At 40.4% G+C, this 25,453-nt stretch overlaps 1 protein-coding gene across 1 annotated transcript in view; it reads right to left on the bottom strand.

Moving 5' to 3' along the window:
• Positions 1 to 11,694: 11,694 nt before the first annotated feature.
• Positions 11,695 to 25,453, bottom strand: part of LOC124623617 (integrator complex subunit 9) — a 112,576-nt gene continuing 98,817 nt past the window's right edge. Inside the window, exon 13 of the mRNA XM_047149049.1 lies at positions 11,695 to 12,571. Within this exon, the coding sequence (XP_047005005.1) occupies positions 12,452 to 12,571 (120 nt within the window). The 3' untranslated portion in view covers positions 11,695 to 12,451. The remainder of the gene's footprint in view (positions 12,572 to 25,453) is intronic.

Here is a 25,453-nt window from a genome sequence, read left to right as displayed (position 1 = left end):
ATGGCAGGGGAACATCCCATTGTACCAGTTATTAGGGTTTCTTTCTGTTCCATTAACATATGGAGTGTAGGAAGAACAATTGTTTGAATGTGTCCGTGCTTGCAGTAATTGTTCTAACCTTATCCTCATGATCCCTATGTTGGTGATACATAGGGGGTTGTAGCATATACCTAAGGCAATCGCTTAAAGGCAGTTCTTGAAACATTGTTAATAAACTTTCTCGAGATAGTTTATGACTATCTTCAAGAGTCTTCTGGTCAATTCCTTCAGGATCTCTGTCACACTCTACCATGGATTAAACAAACATGTTACCATTTTTGCTGCTTTTCTCTGTATATGTTCAGTATCCCCTGTTACTCCTTTCTGGCTGGGGTCCTCTCACTTGAGCAATATTCCAGAACTGATTGCATAGAGATTTGTACGTAATCTTCTTTGTAGACTGATTGTACTTCCTCAGTATTCTACTAATAAACAAAAGTCTGCCACCTGCTTTACCCACAACTGAACATATATGATCATTCCATTTCATATCGCTACAAAGTGTTGCACACAGGTATTGGTGTGAGTTGGCCGAATCTAACAGTGACTCACTGATATTATAGTCATAGGATGCTACGTTTCTTGTACTGTGAAGTGTGCAATTTTATATTTCTTAACATTTAAAGAAAGTTGCCAATCCATGAAATCTTACCAAGAGCTGACTGAATATTTCTCCATCTTCTTTCAGATAGTAATTTTTTTATAGACAACTGCATCATATGTAAAAAGTACTATTAATATTGTCTGCAAGGTCATTAATATACAATATGGACAACAAGGGTCCCAACACACTTCCCTGGGGCATACCAGAAGTTACTTCTACATCTGACAATGACTCTCCATCCAAGACAACATGCTGTTTCCTCCCTACCAAAAAGTCCTCAATCCAGTCATCAATTTCACTTGGTACACCATATGATCAGGCTTTTCACAATAAGCATAAATACAGTACTGAGTCCAATGATTTTCGGAAAATTAAGACTCGCATTCGGGAGGACGACGGTTCAATCCCGTCTCCGGCCATCCTAATTTAGGTTTTCCGTGATTTCCCTAAATCGTTTCAGGCAAATGCCGGGATGGTTCCTTTGAAAGGGCACGGCCGATTTCCTTCCCAATCCTTCCCTAACCCGAGCTTGCGCTCCGTCTCTAATGACCTCGTTGTCGACGGGACGTTAAACACTAACTACCACCACCACCACCACCACCACCACCACCGGAAAATCAAGAACTACTACATCTACTTGGTTGCCTTGATCCAAAGCTTTCAGTATAGCGTGTAAGGAAAGTGAAAGTTGGGTTTCACATGATCCATGTTTTCAAAATCCAAGCAAGTCTCTCTCTGTAAAGATTGGAGGCAGAATGTTATAAATCCTCCATTGTCGATCCTCTCGAGGCAAGGAATTTGTGTGTCACTTACATACATAAGCTAATTCAGCTGGTAATTTCCTGTGCTGGCAATCCTCCTTACAATAGTATGCAATGCACACATTGTCTAAGCTGGAAGTGACCCTTCAGGACACGCTGGTAGACTGAACAGTCAAAACTGGAGAGAGAGTACACATTCCTGAACAAAACCAACAGCACAAATTACTTTTTTTCTCCATTATAAAGGTAGTGAAAAACTTTTATGAGCGCTTATATAAAAAGTGCAACAGGTACCAAAGTATACATAGTGTCTTATGTGTAGCAGTGAGCTCTGTGCATAGCTGTTACTAGACAGTTTGCAAGGAAAACCAACTACAAATACACATGGATAAAAATTCCACTTACTGCAATCTGGTTGATATGAGAGGCACATAGGCATCAGTTTACATCACCTCAGATTGCTTCACCCAGTAAATGAGAGCAAAGAGTTCAGAGAAATAAGACTAATGCTCTGGCAATGATTAGTAAAGCCACTGACAACAATGCAAACAGCACGGATGAATGAGAGGAAGAACCAATGAGAATTTTTCAAAATTGTTTTTCAATGACACAAAGGGAGATTAACATGGAGTGTAGCTATTCCCTCTATATTTTATCACTTACCTTCGTACCACATTTGTGTAGCTATTTCTCTGCTTTACCATATTACTATATGTATATTAACCTTGTTCATGTAAATATATAAATAGGTTCTGCAAAATGTAATTAACTATGATGCCTTTTTATTCACCAAATAAAATTTACATTTACATCAATAATCAGTTCATTCAACAAACAGAAAATACCAATACATGAGACAAATGGAAGTGATTTATTCTGGAAATTCCAGTATGGAGTACAAGTAATGGAAGCAGTATCCACTGACCACATAGTTGAACACAAGACAGGCAGATAAACAAGACTGAACTCTTAGCTAAGCTAAACAATGACACTCCTCCAAGCTAAAATAGGAAATAATACCTTCTTGACTATACTGTTCCGGTACTGCAGCCCAACTATGGTGAGATGTTTTATCTGGTTAGAGGAGTAAGAAGGTGGGAGTTGAAGAGAAGGGAGGCTGGTGGCATTAGGAGGTAGAGGCAGCAATGAACAGAAAATGAATATGACAATGTTAAACTCATTTGGCTACAGGAAAGTCATATGTGATATACAAAAGAATGGAACTGAGTTGGCAAAAGGAGAGTAAACATAATACAACAAAAGAGGAGAATGCAGAGAGACCAGTGTGGGTGTAGATTAAGGAGCTGAAAAAGAGCGATGTAGGAAGGGGGGAGGGGGGGGGGATGGAGGCAGAGATGGCTGAGTGTGGGACACAGAGTAGCTGACAGAGGCTAGAAGGACTGAGGAATTTAAGGATATGTCATGAGGACAGTTTCATTCAACACAACCAAGAGGAAGTGGCATTGGACAGAAGGAGGTAGATGGTTTTAAAGAGCAGCCATTTAAGGCCAGCATGTTTAGCTCAAGGGCATTTTCTCTAACCCTGGTAGTCATGTTCACTCTAGGTCATAATTAAATGGTTGCCATTCATTTGGATGGATAGAAAATTGGTGGTCTTATCTACTTAGAAGACTGTGTGGAAACTGCAACAGAGCTTATTTATGGCACAATTGCAATTTCAGCAGATGGTCTTGACCCTGATAGGTTACAGTATGTATGCAAATAAGCTGCACTGTGTGGGTGCACGGGACAGGGTTTACATCAGACTGTTTCACAGGAATATGATTCATGTGGCAAGGGGTTGTGGGTAGGGGTGACATAAAGATGGAATAGGGTATTTCATAGATTGAGTGGACAACAGAAGTCCATTTCTGGAGAAAAGGATAGGATTTTGGGAAGGACATTCTTCATTTCAGGGCACAATGAAGTTATTGAAAGCTCCTGGGAGGGACATTTGAGACATTCAACTTTGAGGTGTAACTGGATTTTTAAAAAAGCGGGGGGTTGTTTAGTAGGGGGTAGCTATATATTGCACAGGACTTCTGTTTGTGGACTAGGTTTGGGGTATAGTCCTCTCCATGATAAACTTACTAAGACTGGCCGCACACTGGACAAGAGATTGGTTCATTACTACAAATATGAGGACCTTGGGTGGTTAGACTGTATGAGACATATTCTATAGTGTGGAATGGATGGCAGCTATTTTAAGTGGAGATACTGTAGCTGGTTAATAGTTCTCCTATGAAGAATGGTTTTAACATTGCCATTACAAAGAAGGAGATCAACACCCAAAGAGGCACCATGTTGAGCTGAAGATCATGTGAAATAGACAGCAGAAAATGTGTTAAGCCTTTGGGGGATATAGGATAAAATTGATCTAATATGTCATTAATTAACTTGACACAGGCAAGGGGTTTACAATTTCTGTGGCCAGGAACTAGGTGTACACGTGGACAAGGAAAAAAAAAATTCCCGGATTTCCTGGTTAAAAATACACTTTCTCCCAGGTGACAGTATATTTTCCATTATCAATCCTTTGAATGGTTATGGTTTTATACACACGCGTACAATTCCCATGGACTTTAGAAAACGAAACTCAGGAAAAAAGACACGTTTTGGAAATATCTTTGATGTGCAGCAACATGTACGCTGCATATTTTCGTATTACGAAAGCATATATTGGAATTCCACCAAACACCGCATGTTACTTTCCGAATAATTGAAATCGAGATTTCGATGCGCTTTTTTAAGCCGTTTGTAGCTCATGTCACGTGATCTCGCCAGCCGATGACAGCGGATATTCAGAGCATAGGACACGTGATGTAGTCAGCCAACAGCAACATAACTGTTAAGTAGCAAGAACACACAAACAGGGAAAGTTAATAGTTTAAATTAATATACATAGTGTTGCAACTGTTTCACATATGATACTGGTCTCAAGCTGCAAGAGAAGCTAAGCTTTCGCATATGCTGTTGATCTCCTTTGCGCGTGTTACATTTTAAGATATATCACACAAATGTGCCAGTAAAATTTTTAATAATGACATAAATATCTGATCTTCAGGGTTCGAAATTCTTCTAAATGGCTCATCATCAAAGAGTTGATTTTTAATTGGGAGTCAAACGCTCTGTGATTTAATAAATTCATGGTACATTCTTGCAAATAGTTCAACTTACGTAAAAGGATGTTTACTTTGAAAGTAACGCTTTTCAAACCATTATTCGCAATATTTTCACGCGACCTGTTAGAAATAGGTTCGTTTCAGCAATTGCCAGAGGGCGCAGATAACAGGCGACACCGCGCTTGGGTAGCTATCATGACGTAGGAAGCCCCTATGTACGTACATATAAAACACTGAAAGATCATACATTATGTCATAAAAGAAACAAGACATCAGAGAATACTGTAAGAGCATCGGAATTTCGTGAACCATATTAAAATGTGCACATTTAAAGTGCACATTCGTATGTCCAGATTCCCAATGAAGTAGACCTCGACCTGATATTCAGCTTTTCAGAGTGGTTTTCGGGATGTAAATTTTCTTGGAGCACCAGTACTGAATTATATCATGTTTGGTTCTTTATTATAGCATAATGTCATACGTGCTAGAAAATGAAAACGTGCACTTGAAATTCAGCGAACAGTTGAAACTAGCCAGTACTGTGGAATTAAACGTTTCGTTTCAAATACATTGACTGCCTCTGCGGAAAAGATTAACAAAAGTTAAATTTCTTTAGCAAACACACAAAAATAACTTCATTGTTACGCAAGGCGATTAGTGCTTGACTGTCAGAAAGGTGGAAATAAAATCTGAAACTAATGACATAATCTCAGCCTTCCGTAATTATGTGAATGTGTTTTAATTCACTTGATAGTTCCCAGCCACAGATATCCGTTTTGTTTTCATTTGACGTGAGAGTAAACGAAGGGGAAACAGCAAAGTCACTAAATGTAAACACGAGTCACGTGGAGACTACCCACTATAACTCTGCGCATCAGCCCCGGATCTATATTTGCGAACCGGGTCAATACTAAAAAAAATCGAATTTTCAAAATTTTCATCTTGTAGCGCACATCTCCTGAAAAGTCAGAAACATAAAACATGTGTATTCGAGGAAATGTAAGACATATCATTTGGTCATAAGTATGCCAAAGTGCAGTGCCACGCCTCTTCATAAAGCATTTTTCTACCGCACGCCCAAACTATATTCAGGAGAGTGGAAATTGAAATGTCCTGTGGTGCGTCTCCTGCTCTCAGTCGGCCGATTTGACAGCCTGCCCCTCTTTAAAAAAATCTCGCAATTAATAGCAGATGGGATTATTTGTAATCGAGAGAACAAGAACTCTTCAGAAAATCTGAACTCTTTATTGCCTATTAGTTAATAAATTGCTGTTTTGTGTGACATAAAATTAAATATAGGATATATGGCTGGCTCTGAGCACTATGGGACTTAACATCTATGGTCATCAGTCCCCTAGAACTTAGAACTACTTAAACCTAACTAACCCAAGGACAGCACACAACACCCAGCCATCACGAGGCAGAGAAAATCCCTGACCCCGCCGGGAATCGAACCCGGGCGTGGGAAGCGAGAACGCTACCGCACGACCACGAGATGCGGGCATAGGATATATAAAACCAATACTGACAAGAGATAAGTAAGAAATTACACATTTCCTCAAAACTTAGCTCCTAGCATATTTTTTCTCTCTAATCTTGATACAGCTTTACATGTCGTGCTTTCCTTTCTGCAAACGTTTTGCTACATGAAAAATCGAAATATCATTATCTAATACTGAAAAAGCTGTCAATACAAATAATACCAAAGACTGGTGTGGTTTCTCGATCTGATTACGTCTATTTCGTCATGCCTGCTAGATAAAACAAAACAGGCCTTTCTAATATGGCAGCAGTTTTGTAACTCTCCAAATAAACGAGACTGTTTTGGCACAAGTGGCAATTTTTATAACACGACAGAATATAATCCAATAAGTACCAGTATCAAATGCCTACTGGGCCAATTACAAGCAAAAACCTTTATGTTAGGAAATAGTTTCACATTCCATTCATACGCACCAGATTCTCAAGCATGAGACCGAAAAGCAGTATTACGAAATTTTTATATAAATTTTGAATCGTCTAAATCTTCCATAATTTGTATGATGTCCCCGTTTCTTCTCCTTCCTCGTTCTAACAAACAATCTTGGCATCACCAATTCTGTAGCTATTGCTTCCACTGTCAAAATTTGTTCGCCGATTAACTTCACTAACCCTGCCAGAATCACAAGTTTAGTTATCCCGCGATTATTTTCCAGAATGGAACTTACGTGGCTGCTAGCCGGGGACTGTACTACTGGTCCTCACTAGTGTAGTGATCTGGCCAAAAATTTTCTGTCAAAATTTCATTTTCTTGGATACACCGAGAATATGAATAATACGTAATCTTTCTGACCTGTTATTCCTGTGAGTCGTTTATTTCCATTCTGGTAGTCTGAATCTATGGATATCGATAGTTATTGTAACAATGCTGATCATTCACAAATTTAATCAACCACATAATCAGGCAGCGATTGGCATTCATGCGTTCGGCTTTACTCCCTCAGCTCGTATAGCCCCGTCCCCTTTTGTCTGCGGAAAATTTATTTCTAGATGTGACGAGGGTTCTCCTGACAGAGAGATCACGTACACTATGCATGCATTCAGAAGTCAACTTATGATTCACTCAGAAATCAACTTAAAATGTGTTCAAAAATGTTCCAAAACCAACCGGGAAGCGTTTCAAAATCATATGAATAATCGATAGACAAACGTGCGATGAATGATAGGTGCTTTGTGAAACAAGTTTATTTCCTCAAGAATATGAATTTGGCACCCCTTTTTCCCCTCTAGCATCTAGCTGCGACTGCTTGCACAGCCAACAGCCACATTCCTGTTGCCAGAAGCGGGACAATCTACCACTCAAACGAGACTCAAATGCACATGCGCATGAGTCCGCGCGTAACTGCTAAAACAAATCAAATGTAAACAGTTGCGGCTTCACGCTCATTTGAGGCAATTTGTTGTTATGAAGCAATGCATAGTCTTCCTAAAGCCTTGGACACATTTTCAATTGACAGACGCTTGCATGAGCACTGTGTGTCGTCGTTGCATATGGCGCATCTCCTTTTCAATTTAAGTTATTTTCGTTTTTTTTCTCTCGTTTATGTTTTATCGTCGAAGTATTATTCTGCAGTAGCGGGATACAATAACATCTTTTGTTAGAGTATCGGTTCTTACCAGTCAAAATTACAAAAATTTAACTGAAAACTAAAACAATCAAAAATTCCCGGAATTCTAAAAATATCCCAGGTTTTTCCCGGTTTTCTCCCGGATGAAAAAATTCCCGGGATTTTCCCGGATCGTATACACCCTGAGGAAGGACTCCTTTCAATGGACCACAAACAGGCTGGATATGAAGGTGCCATATGGATGCCCATAGTTCGGCCCCAGATATGTATTGTGTTCCCCTTGAAGGAAGAGAAGTCGTTGACAAGTATGTAATTCCACAAGATTTCGGGATTGCAGCCGGATCTCATCGACTTCTTTCCACGATATTTCGGCTGACGACCTTACAGCTATCTTCAGGCGAGTGTTTGACACTGGAGACTGCTAGTGCAAGTCGCTCTATTTATACGTAAAAGTGACGCAGGCGCGCATGCGCAAGTTACCGTAGCATGCACGCCACCTGTCGATTCCAAGGCCCTCTACAATATTACTGCATCTATGGAGCGCAATCGAATGCGTGAAAAAAGTAAAACATGCACGCAGACTTGTCCAAAACAATAAAATGCAAAATTTCAATATTAAAATTACTTGTCGCTCGACGTGTCAGCAGCCATAAAAAGTTTTCTTTTGGTTGAAATTAAAGAAATCAACGGGTCCCAGGCCTTATTCAATAAAAAGCCGCCATCACGATTAATTAGATTATCCGCTAAACGTATTTCCACGGATTCCTTCACAACTGAATCCCAGAAGGATCTCGATGGGGCCAAGATTTTCGTGGCCGAATAATCCATAGTATGTCCTGTGGAAATACAATGTTCGGCTATAGCCGACTTACTTGGCTGTAAAAGGCGAGTGTGGCGCTCATGTTCAACGCAGCGGTCGTGTAGTGTGCGTGTGGTTTGACTAATGTAGGCTTTCCCACACTCGCAAGGTATTTTATAAATTCCAGCCTTCCGTAATCCCAGATCATCCTTGGCTGAGCCCAGAAGAGCACGAGTCTTTGTAGGTGGCCAGAAGATTGCTTTCACACGATGTTTCTTTAAAATTCTGCCTACTTTCGATGAAATGTTCCCGACATATGGTAGAAATGCTCTGGACTTAAAACACCTCCTTATCCTCTTGATCTTGTTGGTGGTCACGTTTTTTCCTCCTTAAAGCAGTACTGACCTGATGTGCAGAATATCCATTATGTTGAAATACCGATTTCAAGTGCTCTAATTCGTCTGCAAGGCTGTCTTTATCAGACACGACATGTGCCCTATGCACCAACGTTCGAAGGACGCCCATAGTTTGTGACGGGCGATGACAGCTTGGCGCCTGCAGGTACAGATCCGTATGCGTGGGTTTTCGATAGACCAAATGCCCCAATGACCCATCCACCCTGCGTTTAACCATGACGTCCAGAAATGGTAGGCAACCATCTATTTCAACTTCCATCATGAACTGAATGTTTGTGTGGATGGAATTCAGATGTTGTAAAAACCGTGAAAGCTCTTCTTCACCGTGAGGCCACACTACAAAGGTATCGTCCACGTACCGCCAGAAGACTGTTGGTTTCAACATCGCCGAATCGAGAGCCCTCTCCTCAAAGTACCTGCAGGCGTCAAGCTGTCATCACCCGTCACAAACTATGGGTGTCCTTCGAACGTTGGTGCATAGGGCACATGTCGTGTCTGATAAAGACAGCCTTGCAGACGAATTAGAGCACTTGAAATCGGTATTTCAACATTATGGATATTCTGCACATCAGGTCAGTACTGCTTTAAGGAGGAAAAAACGTGACCACCAACAAGATCAAGAGGATAAGGAGGTGTTTAAGTTCAGAGCATTTCTCCCATATGTCAGGAACATTTCATCGAAAGTGGGCAGAATTTTAAAGAAACATCGTGTGAAAGCAATCTTCTGGCCACCTACAAAGACTCGTGCTCTTCTGGGCTCAGCCAAGGATGACCTGGGATTACGGAAGGCTGGAATTTATAAAATACATTGCGAGTGTGGGAAAGCCTACATTGGTCAAACCACATGCACAGTACACGACCGCTGCGTTGAACATGAGCGCCACACTCGCCTTTTACAGCCAAGTAAGTCGGCTATAGCCGAACATTGTATTTCCACAGGACATACTATGGATTATTCGGCCACGAAAATCTTGGCCCCCTCAAGATCCTTCTGGGATTCAGTTGTGAAGGAATCCGTGGAAATACGTTTAGCGGATAATCTAATTAACCATGATGGCGGCTTTTTATTGAATAAGGCCTGGGACCCGTTGATTTCTTTAATTTCAACCAAAAGAAAACTTTTTATGGCTGCTGATATGTCGAGCGACAAGTAATTTTAATATTGAAATTTTGCATTTTATTGTTTTGGACACGTCTGCGTGCATGTTTTACTTTTTTCACGCATTCGATTGCACTCCATAGATGCAGTAATATTGTAGAGGGCCTTGGAATCGACAGGTGGCGCGCATGCTACGGTAACTTGCGCATGCGCGCCTGCGTCACTTTTACGTATAAATAGAGCGACTTGCACTAGCAGTCTCCAGTGTCAAACACTCGCCTGAAGATGGCTGTAAGGTCGTCAGCCGAAATATCGTGGTAAGAAGTCGATGAGATCCGGCTGCAATCCCAAAATCTTGTGGAATATTCGATACGCCGGGAAAACTTCAAGAGTCACAAGTATGTAATTGTTCATCTACTTAAGGATAAGATGACGGACAGGAAGTTGGCAGGGCAATGGCTGAGGCACTACTTGATAGGACCAAAGCCAAGGGAATGGAGGGTGGTAACTGGAAAATAAAGTGATGTCAACAGTGATAGAACCATGTGGCAATGGGATAAGGATGGTAGAGAGGCATTTAAGGAGTAGTAGGTGTCCTTACATAGGAAGTTAGGCTCTGCATAATTTGTTGGAGATCTTGGGTAATGAAGGAAGAGATTCTGTGGATTTTAAGAAACATGATAGATGGTGGGTGTGCAGGTGGTGGTTGGGTGAGAAAGATGGGTTCTAGGATGGGTCTATGAATTTGAGTAAGGATTTGAGGTAGGATTGGTCTTCTGGGGTGACATCTCTGTCACAGGGCTTACAGGTGCACAAATCAGACGGCTGGTGATTTGAGTTGGGAGAGGGAAGGTTCAGTAATGTTCACCACTTTTAAGAGGGATTATTAGTAAAATAAAATTTCCACTGTAAAGATCAGGCAAAAGAGGTTAGATCTTTGACCAGTCCAACACGACTGAATTTGGATACACGGCTTTGGTGGAATCTTTGAAAATCACTTCTCAGTCTTAGTGGATAGGTTAAAAACTGTGCTCAAACTTCATTGCCGCTTGGGATTAGCTGAGAGGTCTAAGGCTCTGCAGTCATGGGCTATGCGGCTGGTCCTGGCGGACGTTCGAGTCCTCCCTCGGGCATGGGTGTGTGTGTTTGTCCTTAGGATAATTTAGGTTAAGTAGTGTGTAAGCTTAGGGACTGATGACCTTAGCAGTCCCATTAGATTTCACACACACACACACACACACACAAACTTCATTTGGGTTCCGTGTTTCATGATATATTGGAAGAGAGCTTCTTTTTGGGTGTAACAGATGAAGGAGCCCAGACAGGAAGAGAATGGATGCGGTAGAGGATTGAGGGGAGTGAATGGGAAGGACATTCTCTAAGGGTAGCAAAGATCTTGTTGGGTAGTTTCAATCCAAAACTAGAGCAGGAGCATGATAGTGTATCTTATGAAGGAGCAGATGTACATCAGCAATGTGGTAACACAGCATTTTGTTCCTGTAGGATCAGGTTTGAGATGGACTGGGACTAGCAGACTGTGAAGGATCGGAGGTTGTTCTGAAAGGAGAGATTTAGTCCAAAAACTGGAATTTTGATTGTTAGGCCATTGAAGGCAGAAAGGGGGGAGGGTGGGAACACAGGAATTCCATGGGTTAGGCAGCATTTCAGGAACACAATTCAATGTCAAATGATTCTCAGAATGTCACCAGAGTTTCTGATTTCTATTAAGAGTCAAGAAAATACGTGATACGTTTGCAACATTTTTATTACATTGTCAGATAAGTACAGCAATTTTATACAAACCCACAAATTTACAACAAATTCGAAGTTAAATTTGTCAGAGAAACTTCGTATAATTGAAATAGTCTTATACCTAAATACATATAAGTAAAAAAATATTTCTAAATTACTGATTAATTTCTCCTTTTTCATAAAATATATTAGATTTTATCTGTAAAGGAAAGTCTGATAGCTATCTGTATTGCAAATAAAACTGAGTGAGGAAATAAAAAGTGATTCATCAGAAAAAAGACATGTCAATAAATTTTTGTTCAATCATAATCAGAAAGATCATGTGTTTTTGTTCCTTTCTTCTGATGCTGAATAAATGAAGACGTGCACATAAAAACGGGTTAGCCCTGTAATGTAAAAGCTTAGAGAGAAGTGTTGCTATCTGTTGCCAGGTATGGAAACTAACAAACTTGGCATTGGTCTCACACTAAATATCACATTAGGACATTTACTGGTGAGACCAATGTCAATTTTGATAGTTCCTGTACCCAGCAACAGATGGCAACACTTTTCTCCAAGCTTTTACATTTCAGGGTTAGCCCATTTTCCCACGCTTGTCTTCAAATGTACTTGAATCTGAAAAGTTACTTACAGTTTTTCTATCTGACACAAACTGTTGCATATACAAGATGAATCATTCACTTTGTCATAAGAACTAAACAAAAAATTGTTGTCTTCATGAAACTTAGAATGATGAAATACATCACAAATGATCAAAATTTGTTAAGACATTGAAGAAGAATGGTACGCAGCTTCTGCCTCAGTTGTATGTCTCCATCACAAATTATATGAGTTGATGCATCTTCCACCTGGATTAAAGTATCTTCATTTGGCTGCAACAAAAAGAGAACATATAACATATATTTACACTCAACTTCTACATGTGAAACTGATAATCACATCTACCACACAGAAAATGCACATCCATGGAAAAGTTATACATCATGATAACAGTACACCATAACATATTAAAATAAATTCAGCTTCAAAATACTACTTAGAAAAAAAAATAATTGCAGCAGCCGAAATTCTGGGATAGGAACAAATATGAAAATGATGAGGAACGATCACTCGCATGCTGATTAATGGAGGGTGGGATATAGGCACAGGTATATGCTTGCACCTACTTCCATGACCACGCATACTGGAACTGCCACATAGATCAGCATTTTGGTGTCTGTGTACGAGGCTGTTTGTAATAAAGGTGGTACCTACACATGAACTACAACAGTCAGTGAGAATACTTGATCCTCTGTGCCACCTTCCTACCATTCTGCGCATTAGTGATTGCTTGTCCTGACCTACAATATACTTATTAAGATTTCTTTTCTCTAAAATGAACAATCATAATTTACTTTGTTTCCCCTGTTAAACTGAGTATCATTTATACAAATGTTAGGTTACAACAGTAAAACAAAATGTATTATTTTTTACTGCAACTGTTTCCTGTGAAACATACAAAATTGCACTGCTTTCTCTCTAAATATTCTGTATCTGTATCACTAATACTTCTACTAAGTTGGCACAAATAGCTGTACAACAAAAGAAAGTTTATTTTTCTTTTTCATATTACTGCAATGATCTGTCACTAACAACAGAGAAATCAATTAATGTTAAACACTATTGTTTAACTTTCTAGCTTGTGCCCTCAGTAAGAACAATGATTACCTTTCCTCATGTGTACAATGCTGTATTTAAGATAACACACTCTCATTAGCATTGAACAAAGATTAGCATTTAACATCACAAACGAGGTCATTAGACACTGAACACTTGGATATTGAAGGATGGGGAAGGAAATTGGCCATGCCTTTTCAAAGGAACGTTCCTGGCATTTGTCTTAAGCACTTTAGTTAAATCACTGAAAACCTAAATCTGGAGGGTCCGTCACGGATTTGAACCATAGTCCTCCAAAATGCGAATCCAGTGTGCTAACCTCAGTCATTAGAATTGGTTTCATGACTTTGATGTTGTCATCATAAACTGGCATATATCGTTATTAGTATTTGTTGGAAAGATATCATATTTTGCAGAGAGATGCGGGCAATATGAATAGATCTTTGACTGTGTGGGTCCACAAAATAACTTGCACAAAAACTATCTTTACTTCTTGTTGCTGACTGAAGTACTCTGAGGATGCTCTACTTCAACAGGCTTCTGATGACTTTCAATTACTGCATGATATATATTTAAAAAAAAAAAAAAAGTAAGAGGCACTGCAGTACTGGCACATAACAGAAGAAAAAAATTACACTGATAAAATGGCGATCATGGAAAACATAACTTCAATACTGTAAAATAGAAATTTGAACAAGTTTTTACAGTCACAATTAATCCACTCACAAAGCCCTCAATGCTAACTTAAGAGATTCAATTATAACCTCCCTTTCGCTTACAACTCAGCAAAATAGCTATGTAACTAAGTTACAAACAAGAATGTTGCCACTGTATATTATTGCTGGCAGCAGTGGTCATGAGAATGTACAGTCACAAGAAGGCCAGGCTCCAAACAGCCATGTGGCGCTACTGAGAGAGAAGACCATGTTTGGCTCGGTTGAACAGTACCGCATCTGCAGCAGCAATTTCAGCAGCACTTGTCAGCACATTGACACACTGAACTGTTACAAATCTACTACTTCAAGGACAGCTCCGAGCCAGATGCCCTGTCACATGCAATCCTGTGACCCCAAATCACTGCCATTTGTGACTTCAATTGGGTCAAGTAAGACCTCATTGGAGGGCAGGGTGTTCTGCCTCAGTGGCAGTGATGGCCACGTAGGGGGATGCCAGTTGAGGGTCTGCAAACAACCTGTCTGCTTGCTAGTCACGTTGGTCTGTACATAGGTTATCGTCTGGGGTGCAATTTCGTATCACAGCAGGAGCACTCTTGTAGTTATCCCACACACCCTGACAGCGAATCTGTCCATCAATATCGTGATTCGACCCGTTGTGCTGCCATTCTGAACAACATTCCAGAGAGCATTCTATTTCCAACAGTATAATGATCACCCACATACAGCTGTTTTAACCCAACATGCTCTATACGGTGTCGAAATGTTGCCTTGGCCTACTCGATCACCCAGTCTGTCTACAATAGAGCACATTATCGGGTGAAAACTCCAGCATCGTCCACAAACAGCATTAACTGTCCCTGTATTGATCAACTAAAGTGCACGTCATTTATAACGGCGGCCGAGTTCAGGTTCGTTCTGCGCATCTGATGTCACAAAACACAGTCAGCCAATGAACAGAGAACGACGTTGCCAGAGCTCAACTGCAGTGCAGAGCAGGGACGAGTGTTCAGTTTCGGAGACGTTCAGTCATAAATAAAGTAATTGAACAAAAGCAATCTCTTGATAGCAGACTTTCATTTAAAGAAAGTTTGGAAAAAGCATTCTTTATACCAGCTGCTTCATATTCTATTAAATAATTAAAGCAAACAAGCAATAAGCCTCCTAATTCAGGCGATAGCAAAGAAAGGTGTTTGTATCATTCTTACTAACCGCTTTTTCGCAATAAAGAACAGCGGTAATTATTTCCTATTGTACTTTGACAAAACGTCAAAACGTCAGTAATTCATAATCATACCAACAGTGTTTGCCTGTATTTTGCGCGATATTTTAAAGTCCTCCGTGAGATATATTCAATGACGAGCTGCGTTAGCGTAATGGTTAAAGTGTGCGTGCTTAATATTTTCTTTATTTAAAAACAATATTGAAGTGTCTTACTTCATGAATTTTATTTGTTTGAATGTAATTTTTTGAAATTTCTAGTGGCAACAAAAATCGACCATATGGAAAGTATACGCTATGGACTTTTACCTCTGCAAACTCTTCAAAATTTTGTGCAATGGTTTATTACATCTAATGCTGCACAATAACTGCATTGAACATCGAAACAAAATTAAGTCATTTATGGGGGGAAGGTATCAGTCAAGATGATGTGTAAAAATCAAATTTTTGGGCCAAATAGTTTTTGTGAAATCGAATGATAAATTGTGTCAAAGCAGTTGAAACACCATGTGTCTGCACAGGTGAGCAGTGCAATGATGACAAAATCGCGCACATCGCGGAATGCAGGGAGCACGTCTCTGTAGCAGCGAGAGGGTTAATGCGGCCGTGATGGTTTTACTTCATAAACAGCGCGCTCCCCCATAAACGTAAGTTTGCGAACAATACTATGGCACTGCTTCTCTTGGCACATACAACTGGCAACGCAGCAATCTCCCCTGTCTGGGCGGGCATGCGCGAACCGCCAAGATAAAAAGAGTTGAACTATAAGTGCAACAGACATGTAACTCCATCCCACAAACTGACACTAAGCACATGTACAGCTCAATGCATGAATGTCTGCAGGCTTGCATTCAACATTTTAGCATTATTAATGCACCAGCATTTCACAATTGCAAGGGCTTATCTCACACTTACATTAACCTGCAATCTTAGAATGTTAATTACTTAAGTACATTACCTGGGCAAATGTGTTCCCAAAATTTAATTCTATGTTATCGATGTTGCAGTTTCTCTCTCTCTCTCTCTCTCTCTCTCTCTCTCTCTCTCTCTCTCTCTCTCTCTGTGTGTGTGTGTGTGTGTGTGTGTGTGTGTGTGTGTGTGTGTGTGTGTGTGTGTGTGTGTGTGTGTGTGTGTGTGTGCGCGCGCGCGCGCGCGCGCGCGCGCGCGCGCTTTTTTTTTTTCCCCCCCCTCTCACTTATGTGAGGATATGCTGAGAAATAATGGCTCTGAATTTTATGTGGCGAAACTCTTGCCAGTTTTTTAAAATAAAACAAACATTATTAACATTCTACATCTTTGTTCTTCATATCTACACATTAATTTGTCAACACAGCCACCGTGGAGACGAACACCTTTGTTTCAACAAGAGAGTGTTTTGTTGATACCTTCACTGTATTTGAATGTTTGACTTTGTTGAACAAGCCACAACCTCACCCTATTTACACCCTCTCATCACTATTAAAGTGAAGTCTTCTAAGGTGTTCTTCCTTCAACAGTACACATTATCAGAATATTTGGAAATTTCCATTACGAGTGTAGGGAAAGATCTTCACAGAGCCTTCATTCTCACAAAACCTTCATTCTCACAGTACATAACTACTGTATATTCAAGTAATTGTAAATAGGTAATATGGGACCCATCCAATATGATCTGACTATAATTTTTTAGAAAAATCTAGTGTTCAATCACAGTCAGCACTAATATTTCAAATAAAAATTGTGACGTTTGTTAAAAGGAGTTATTTTGAAACTACCATCAGCACTTTCGAGTAAGGACAGACAAGTAACCAAGGTTCAGGACACCATTTTGTTACCTGGAGTGGAAAATCACCCTTAAATGGAAGAAAAAAATGCATACATTTATTTCTTTTCTATCAATTTTAGAGGTAAACCCATCTCCTTTAAACTTCACCAGATGGAGAACACTCATACGCATTACCAGGAAGAGGACGAGTAATGAATAAGAGTAATACTTTGTGAATCAAGGCAAAAAAGTTTAGAAGTTTAAATATAGTAAGGAAACAATAAAACCAAACAGGAAGTGGACAAGCAGTAATAAGATTCAGTAATGATGGGTCAAGTTAAACGAAGAATGAAGTTTTGTCAGGTGACCACTGCACAATAACATCCTTTATGATGATAATACAACTGTGAAGCACAGAGGGCTCAGAGCCTTTAAGTGGATATTTCCTGTGCTGAAAGCCAAAACTACTCCAAATGTGTCCTGAATCACCATTATGTTCTGCAGAATTGAAGACTCTGAGGAGAGATTTAATTTTATTATCCTCCCATCTATTTGCTGATGTGAGACATCTGCAACAGTGACAAGTATGTTGAGGACCCAGATTGTTCCCATCTATGACCTCTCCTGGTTTTCTGATTCTTTACTTCATTTATTACTTCAGTGGAAATGATGAAGACTTACTGCATTTATCAGGAAGAACCAAACTGTGACCTACAATAAAAATTTGTTTGCAGCATTTGCTGACAGTATAGGAGAGAACAGATTATACTGAAATTCCATTACTACTGATTCCAGTGGTTCAGTTGGTAAAATCTAGAATCCTCTTTAGGCAAAACGTTTGGGCCATGAAACAAAAGAAGATCCAAATACTTGAGAGTCTTGAGGTTGATAGATTTTTCTGGCTTCAAAATGCAGTGATCTCTATAACATTCAATAATTGCAGGACACCTTAGCATGGCCGAGTTAGTCTGTGTATGTCCTGACAAAGAAAATACTATACTTTTGCCTCCCAAAATAAGCAAGGAAAGTAAGGGCACATATTAACAATATTTTTAAGTAAATAATAACTATTACATAGTTTAAATGTTCGATATCATATAAAATTTAAAACTGATAATTTTTTTTTTTTTTTCTTCTTCTCAGTTTATGTCCCACTTTAGGTCAGAGACTGATGGTTTGCATATTATCTTCCACCTTGGACAATTTTTAGCATCTTGAGTGATAACTCCCAATCAAGTCAGACTTTTCTTCACATAATTAATGATAGCATAAAAATAATAAAAGTCTCTCACAACTAGATATCTTAGCTGCTGGTAAATCTTTCATGTTGTATGGTTATGGTCCCTAAAACTTTTGCATTACATGTTTTGTCCAGAGCTGTGCTGAACATCTTCTGAGGTGCCCCTGCTTTGAGTTCCCAACCACCTTACCTACCATAGCCCACATAGCCAGTGTCCGGCCATAAAGCAACACCCCTCACGTGACTCAGTACCACCCGTGACCAGAGCAGCAACTGAGTCTCATTCTCCACCACAGATTCAGACTACCTGAAATCATGCTCTGAAATGACAAGTATCCTCCCCTCTCCTCCCATGGTGGCATTCCACTGTCCATCCCAGCTATACAATCTCTGTCCATTCTCCCCCTGCTCCCAATCCACATGCATCTACGTTTACATCTACATCTACATATATACTCTGCAAGCCACTGTTAGGTGCATGGTGGAGTGTACCCTGAACTACTAACAGTCATTCCTTTCCTGTTTCACTTGCAAATAGAGGAAGGAAAAAATCGATTGTTTTTCCAACTCATTCACATTAAGTCACTTTTTTTACACAGTTAGAGCAATTTGCCATTTATAATACCAACTAGAAATTCTGTCCATGTCACTCAAGAATGACACTTTCATGCAAACCACAGTATCATCGGCAAACAGCCATAAATTGCTGCTCACCTTGTAAGTCAGCTCATTTATGTACAAAGAGAATAAGAGCAGTCTTATCACACTCCCCTGGGGCACTCCTGATAATACCCATGACTCTGATGAAGAATCGCCGACAAAGACAATGTACTGCATGTTTTACTTAAGAAGTCTTCATGCCACTCACATGTGAGAGAACCTATTCCACATTGTAACGTCACCAGTTTTTCTAGTTGATAGCTGACAGATTAGTATTGATCGGCCCTGGCTAAAACTCAGCGGTAGTCAGTAGAGCGATGATACTGTTATTAGGTAAAGACGACGTTACAAAAAACAGTGCTGAACTGAACTCTCGATGTGTGCGTGATATTTACTTCACCAATTGTGACCAATATTACGCTACTCGTCATAATTAACTCGTTTATATTCGATGGTTTAACAGTTGCTATTAAAATATTAATGATAAATTCAATTCAGTTCCACCGACACCAACTTCCCCATAGTTTGGTTGTAATTTCAAATCTCTAATAAGTCATAACATTGCGATTGCTTTCTAACGTCAAAGAGTTTCTATACATGCACCGAGCCCTTCAGTCAAATATTATCCCAGCACGCAAAAGATTACAGTTATGTCTCTAAACAATTTTGTAATTTGGAATCACAAATGTGTAAATTGGCACGAAAGGGTGGTTTGTTTCACAATAACAATCACTTCCTAAAAAGGCCGTGAGGAAGAAGCTTTTCCAAGTGGTGGTGGTGGTGGTGGGGGGGGGGGGGGGGGGGGGGGGTGTGGGGGGGTGTGGGGGGGAATTTATAAATTGTCTGCTTTAAAGCTATTTCCAAGTTACAGAGCCCATTTGCAATTATGAATGAAGTTAATTGTCTATCACTGTTCAATGCCTAACTAGAGTTGAGTATGAGTTATCTAATTAAAAAGTTCACTTCAGTCTAATATATGGTAGTCCTCTATCTGAATGCTAAACTATGTTATAGTTGAAGTCAATGTTTCATTTCACTGCGTCATAGTAGATCGCAATTATCAATCCTCGAAAAACAATCTAACCACGCCTACATATACAAGTATTCGAACAAATCTTACCAGCTTCGGCTAACTCTCTTAACGTAGTGACAATGGATCAAATTTTCCTTGGCCATTACTCACAATTCTCAAAGAGTACTCACACAAAGTATTCTTTGAGATCGTTGGTTCTACTTTGCTAATTTTAATTATAATGATTTTGCGATTTACTATGATTTTGAGTTTGAGTTTAATGAGATTCTATCTTTCTTTTGTAAGTTGATAAATTACTAAGTATAAGGTTCTTATTTCAATTACTGGTTATTATCTAAATAATAGTGTTAAATGGAACTTTGGTTACTTGTTCACTTTTCATGGAATTTGGAATTTGTTTTGGGGAAATTTTTGGGGTATTGGTGGCTATTTTTTCTCTTTCATTTTTCGTTCGAGGAAGTGGCATTACAACATGATAGTAAACTTTGTTAACAGCCTGCAGTGAAGCACAGTGTCAAACGTCAAATGCTTTCTGGAAATCTAAGAATATGGCATCTGCCTGTTGCCCTTCATCCATGGTTCACATGGAAGGGCTTGCTGGATATCATGTGAGAAAAGGGCAAGCTGAGTTTCACATGAGTGACATTTTCTAAATCTGCGAGATGCCTTTAATAGGTTCCACAACGAAACATTGTCTCGAAATTTGGTAGAAAATCCGAAGAAATTCTGGTCGTATGTAAAGTACACAATAGTAAGATGCAGTCAATACCTTCGCTGCGCAGTGCCGATGGTACTGTTACCGACGACTGTGCCGCTAAAGCGGAGTATTGAATGCAGTTTTCCGAAATTCCTTCACCAGGGAAGATGAATCGAATATTCCAGAATTTGAAGCACGAACAGCTGATAGCATGAGTTTCTTAGAAGTAGATACCTTAGGGGTTGTGAAGCAACTCAAATCGCTTGATACGGGTCCAGATTGTATACCCATTAGGTTCCTTTCAGATTACGCTGATACAATAGCTCCCTACTTAGCAATCATATACAACCGCTCGCTCACCGATAGATCTGTACCTACAGATTGGAAAATTGCGCAGGTCGCACCAGTGTTTAAGAAGGGTAGTAGGAGTAATCCATTGAACTACAGACCTATATCATTGACGTCGGTTTGCAGTAGGGTTTTGGAGCATATACTGTATTCAAACATTATGAATCACCTCGAAGGGAACGATCTATTGATACGTAATCAGCATGGTTTCAGAAAACATCGTTCTTGTGCAATGCAGCTAGCTCTTTATTCGCACGAAGTAATGGCCGTTATCGACAGGGGATCTCAAGTTGATTCCGTATTTCTAGATTTCCGGAAAGCTTTTGACACCGTTCCTCACAAGCGACTTCTAATCAAGCTGTGGGCCTATGGGGTATCGTCTCAGTTGTGCGACTGGATTCGTGATTTCCTGTCAGGAAGGTCGCAGTTCGTAGTAATAGACGGCAAATCATCAAGTAAAACTGAAGTGATATCAGGTGTTCCCCAGGGAAGCGTCCTGGGACCTCTGCTGTTCCTGATCTATATAAATGACCTGGATGACAATCTGAGCAGTTCTCTTAGGTTGTTCGCAGATAATGCTGTAATTTACCGTCTAGTAAGGTCATCCGAAGACCAGTATCAGTTGCAAAGCGATTTAGAAAAGATTGCTGTATGGTGTGGCAGGTGGCAGTTGACGCTAAATAACGAAAAGTGTGAGGTGATCCACATGAGTTCCAAAAGAAATCCGTTGGAATTCGATTACTCGATAAATAGTACAATTCTCAAGGCTGTCAATTCAACTAAGTACCTGGGTGTTAAAATTACGAACAACTTCAGTTGGAAAGACCACATAGATAATATTGTGGGGAAGGCGAGCCAAAGGTTGCGTTTCATTGGCAGGACACTTAGAAGATGCAACAAGTCCATTAAAGAGACAGCTTACACTACACTCGTTCGTCCTCTGTTAGAATATTGCTGCGCGGTGTGGGATCCTTACCAGGTGGGATTGACGGAGGACATCGAAAGGGTGCAAAAAAGGGCAGCTTGTTTTGTATTATCACGTAGTAGGGGAGAGAGTGTGGCAGATATGATACGCGAATTGGGATGGAAGGCATTAAAGCAAAGACGTTTTTCGGCGCGGCAAGATCTACTTACGAAATTTCAGTCACCAACTTTCTCTTCCGAATGCGAAAATATTTTGTTGAGCCCAACCTACATAGGTAGGAATGATCATCAAAATAAAATAAGAGAAATCAGAGCTCAAACAGAAAGGTTTAGGTGTTCGTTTTTCCCGCGCGCTGTTCGGAAGTGGTATGGTAGAGAGATAGTATGATTGTGGTTCGACGAACCCTCTGCCAAGCACTTAAATGTGAATTGCAGAGTAGTCATGTAGATGTAGATGTAGATGTAGATGCACTGATTTGTGTACAGGAGCTGTTGGCATACTGCAAAGTGCTTCAACAGCAAAGTCTGTGGGCAGAACAAGCGATACCTGAGATGTCCCATGTGACAATGGCAGATGCTTCACCACTGCTACACCCCAATGCAACAGACTGCAGATGGCTGACCATAGCCAGAAGAATCTTCTGTTATCTGTGAACCGTGACCAGCTCCTCCTGCATCTGTACATAGCACGCACACACCATATCCACCCTGCCACTACTAACTTAAGACAAACTATGAAAACAAACAGAACAGACTTGCCAGTCTCCTGATGCTTCACCAATGGAGACTGGTAGCTGACTGATGTGTGGTCAATGGTCGGCCATTCGAAACAAATGAAGAAATGACTACTATGCAGATTGTATGAATGTACACCTCTCAAATATAAAAATATACAATTATTTTAAGAATTAAACTGCGAATATAAGCAAATAAGCTAAATATATGACTTTCTAGTCTCCTGAAGTCTCAGCAATGGAAGGTGATTGGCGACTCATTGCTCATATCCCTGCAGTAGACCAAGATGCAAGACGTGTCCTACATGTTCTCCCTCTACCACCTACTCTAGTCCTGTCGCAAGCAGGCTGGGCGGCCTGTGAAAGTAGCTATGTGGTACCAACTTCGCTGCAACCGCAGTGCCACATTCTACAGGGGTCTGAATGTTAACAAGTTGGCTGTTAGCATCAATGTTTACTGCCAAACAGAGGCAAAGAGACAGATGACCATCCAGTTGCTGACCACGCTACCCACTACAATGAGCTTAACTTCAACGACTGCTTCACAGCCTCTGCTGTCTGGATTCTTCCCACCAAAATCATCTTTCTTGAAATATGCAGGTGGGAACTCTGCCTGCAACATATTCTTTTGCCCCCGTAACCTTTGCTGGTCCCTATTCTCCACCTGCCTATTCCTTTGCTGCTCCCACTACAGTACTACACATGCCTTTTATCTTGCCAATGCATCTGCATAGTCCTTTCTCATTCTCTACACTTCCCCCACCCCTCCACAAAACTGCCTTATGTTGCAGTTATCACCTATATCCTGTACCCATTCATCCCTGCATGTTCCAACAGGCAGCAGTAACATCTTTCCACACCTCTACCCTGCTATCCCTTCTCACCCCCATTATTAACCCCAGCAAAAACAATTGGGGCTTCATCCCCCAGATTAGCAGTGGCCATGTGAGGGTGAATGTGTGTGAGTTGTCTAACTCTCATAAAGGGCTTAGCCTCAAGGCTTAAAATAAGCATTCTTTTTCACTGTGCCTTTCTGTGACTCAACACCTTCTCTATTTGGTGAGCAGCAATCTATTGTTTCCATATTTTTGAACACAGATAAAGATGGATACAGACTTCACCTATTGTACAAATGCAAGGTGAATAGATCACTTTTCCAGAAATAGTTGGAAGTAGTTGGCAGATGTCTGGCTGTTGCCCTGGGCTGTGGTGAAGTTAAAGCACCTGAGATGAAAGCTTTGGTACCTGTTGTGCTTCTAGAATCATCTAGGATCCCCTATGTCAAAGAACTTTCTGATAATACTGGCCTGGCTAATTCATTCACTTGGAGTGAACAGCAAGCAGCAGAAGGCGCAGTTATCTGGAAGGAATGCAAAAGTGGGTACTGGCTACATAATGGTCTCCTTACACTTTGAGGTTTTGCCCACAGCTGGAGCAAATATTGCATCACTGTCCATTGGGATTGGGGCTAATCTAATTGAAATATACAGACAAGCACAGAGATTTGCTTCTGTCAGTCATTAGCATTCTTAGGTAGGTAATGATGCCCCTCAGCAAAGTAGATAGCAGGTCAAGAAGGAAAACTAATGCCTGACTGGTGTGTTTGCTGAGAGGGGAATGGGGACTTACGCCCAAAATGTTGCTCTCCTTTCCCAGTGACTGTTCAACACATTTGGTTGCAGCCGGCTGCAAATCATGGCTAGATGTTGCTCTCCTTTCCCAGTGACTGTTCAACACATTTGGTTGCAGCCGGCTGCAAATCATGGCTAATGTAACCACCTGGATTAAGAGGTCGTCCTCAGTTCCTAACAGCTGAACTGTTAAATGAAGTTACTCTTGCAAAGGGGTGGAAACTGAGCTAGTTTTTCATAGCGTCATTCACGGAACCCAATAGATGGCTTAAAACAGAGGCAATTCTGTGACAAGCCTGAAAGCAGATTTCTGATCCTCCACTACTGAGTGAAGAGCTGTAGGATCTCTTAATAGGTCAGGAATGAAGGACGTCAGAAAGTGTCTAGTAGGGTAGCAGTGTACGAGTGGCACTTTTTAAGAATTGAGGAACCCTTCCACATGCCCAATAACTGATTTCAGAGAGGGGAGAACACACAGCTCATTAATTTCAGAGTGTAGCATTCATCACCTAGTCGCAGAAAGAAAATTGTGATATACTATTACTTCACTGCAGAACCATTGGTTGAAAGATCTAATAACTAGTCTTGCTTATAACTGATAATAATACCAACATAGTAACAGGGACAGAAGCCTGTTTGTGTAGGATAACGTGCAGTGCTCTAGCTTGTGTGACAGAGAGGTGTCGAATTCACGCAATGGATTAACAACGATGGGGCGGCCAGCCTGAGTGTGGTTTTCAGGTGTTTACTGATGCTCATTAAGGCCAATGCTGAGCTGGTCCCCAAATTTCACCTTGGACACAAACAACTGATATATGACAACATACAGAACTAACTTTACACGATTCACAAGACAAATGGTGCACACAACTTCCCTCCCTTAGGTTATCTTGACACTGGTGTCAGGAGAGGCATCTGGCTACAAAATATGCCAAAAACCAGAAAAAGTGGGGCTCATACAAGATGTGACAAATACTAGGGAAAAGAAGTACTAGAGATAGTAAGGTGGCTGAAATCAAAAGCTGAGAGGAATAAAATTTTAAATTTTAGCAAATTGCATACTAAATTACGCAGAAAAGACATAAGTTTATATAAAAATCCATCATAAATGTTCAATATGTCCTCTACTGGCTGCACAGATGACATCTAACTGTAGCTGAATTCATTCCAAACTGAGCATAATGTGTCTTTT

Source organism: Schistocerca americana, chromosome 1, assembly GCF_021461395.2.
Source record: "Schistocerca americana isolate TAMUIC-IGC-003095 chromosome 1, iqSchAmer2.1, whole genome shotgun sequence".
Lineage (NCBI taxonomy): Eukaryota > Metazoa > Arthropoda > Insecta > Orthoptera > Acrididae > Schistocerca > Schistocerca americana.
Note: the sequence above shows the minus strand (reverse complement) of the source record. Positions and strands in the feature narration are given on the sequence as shown.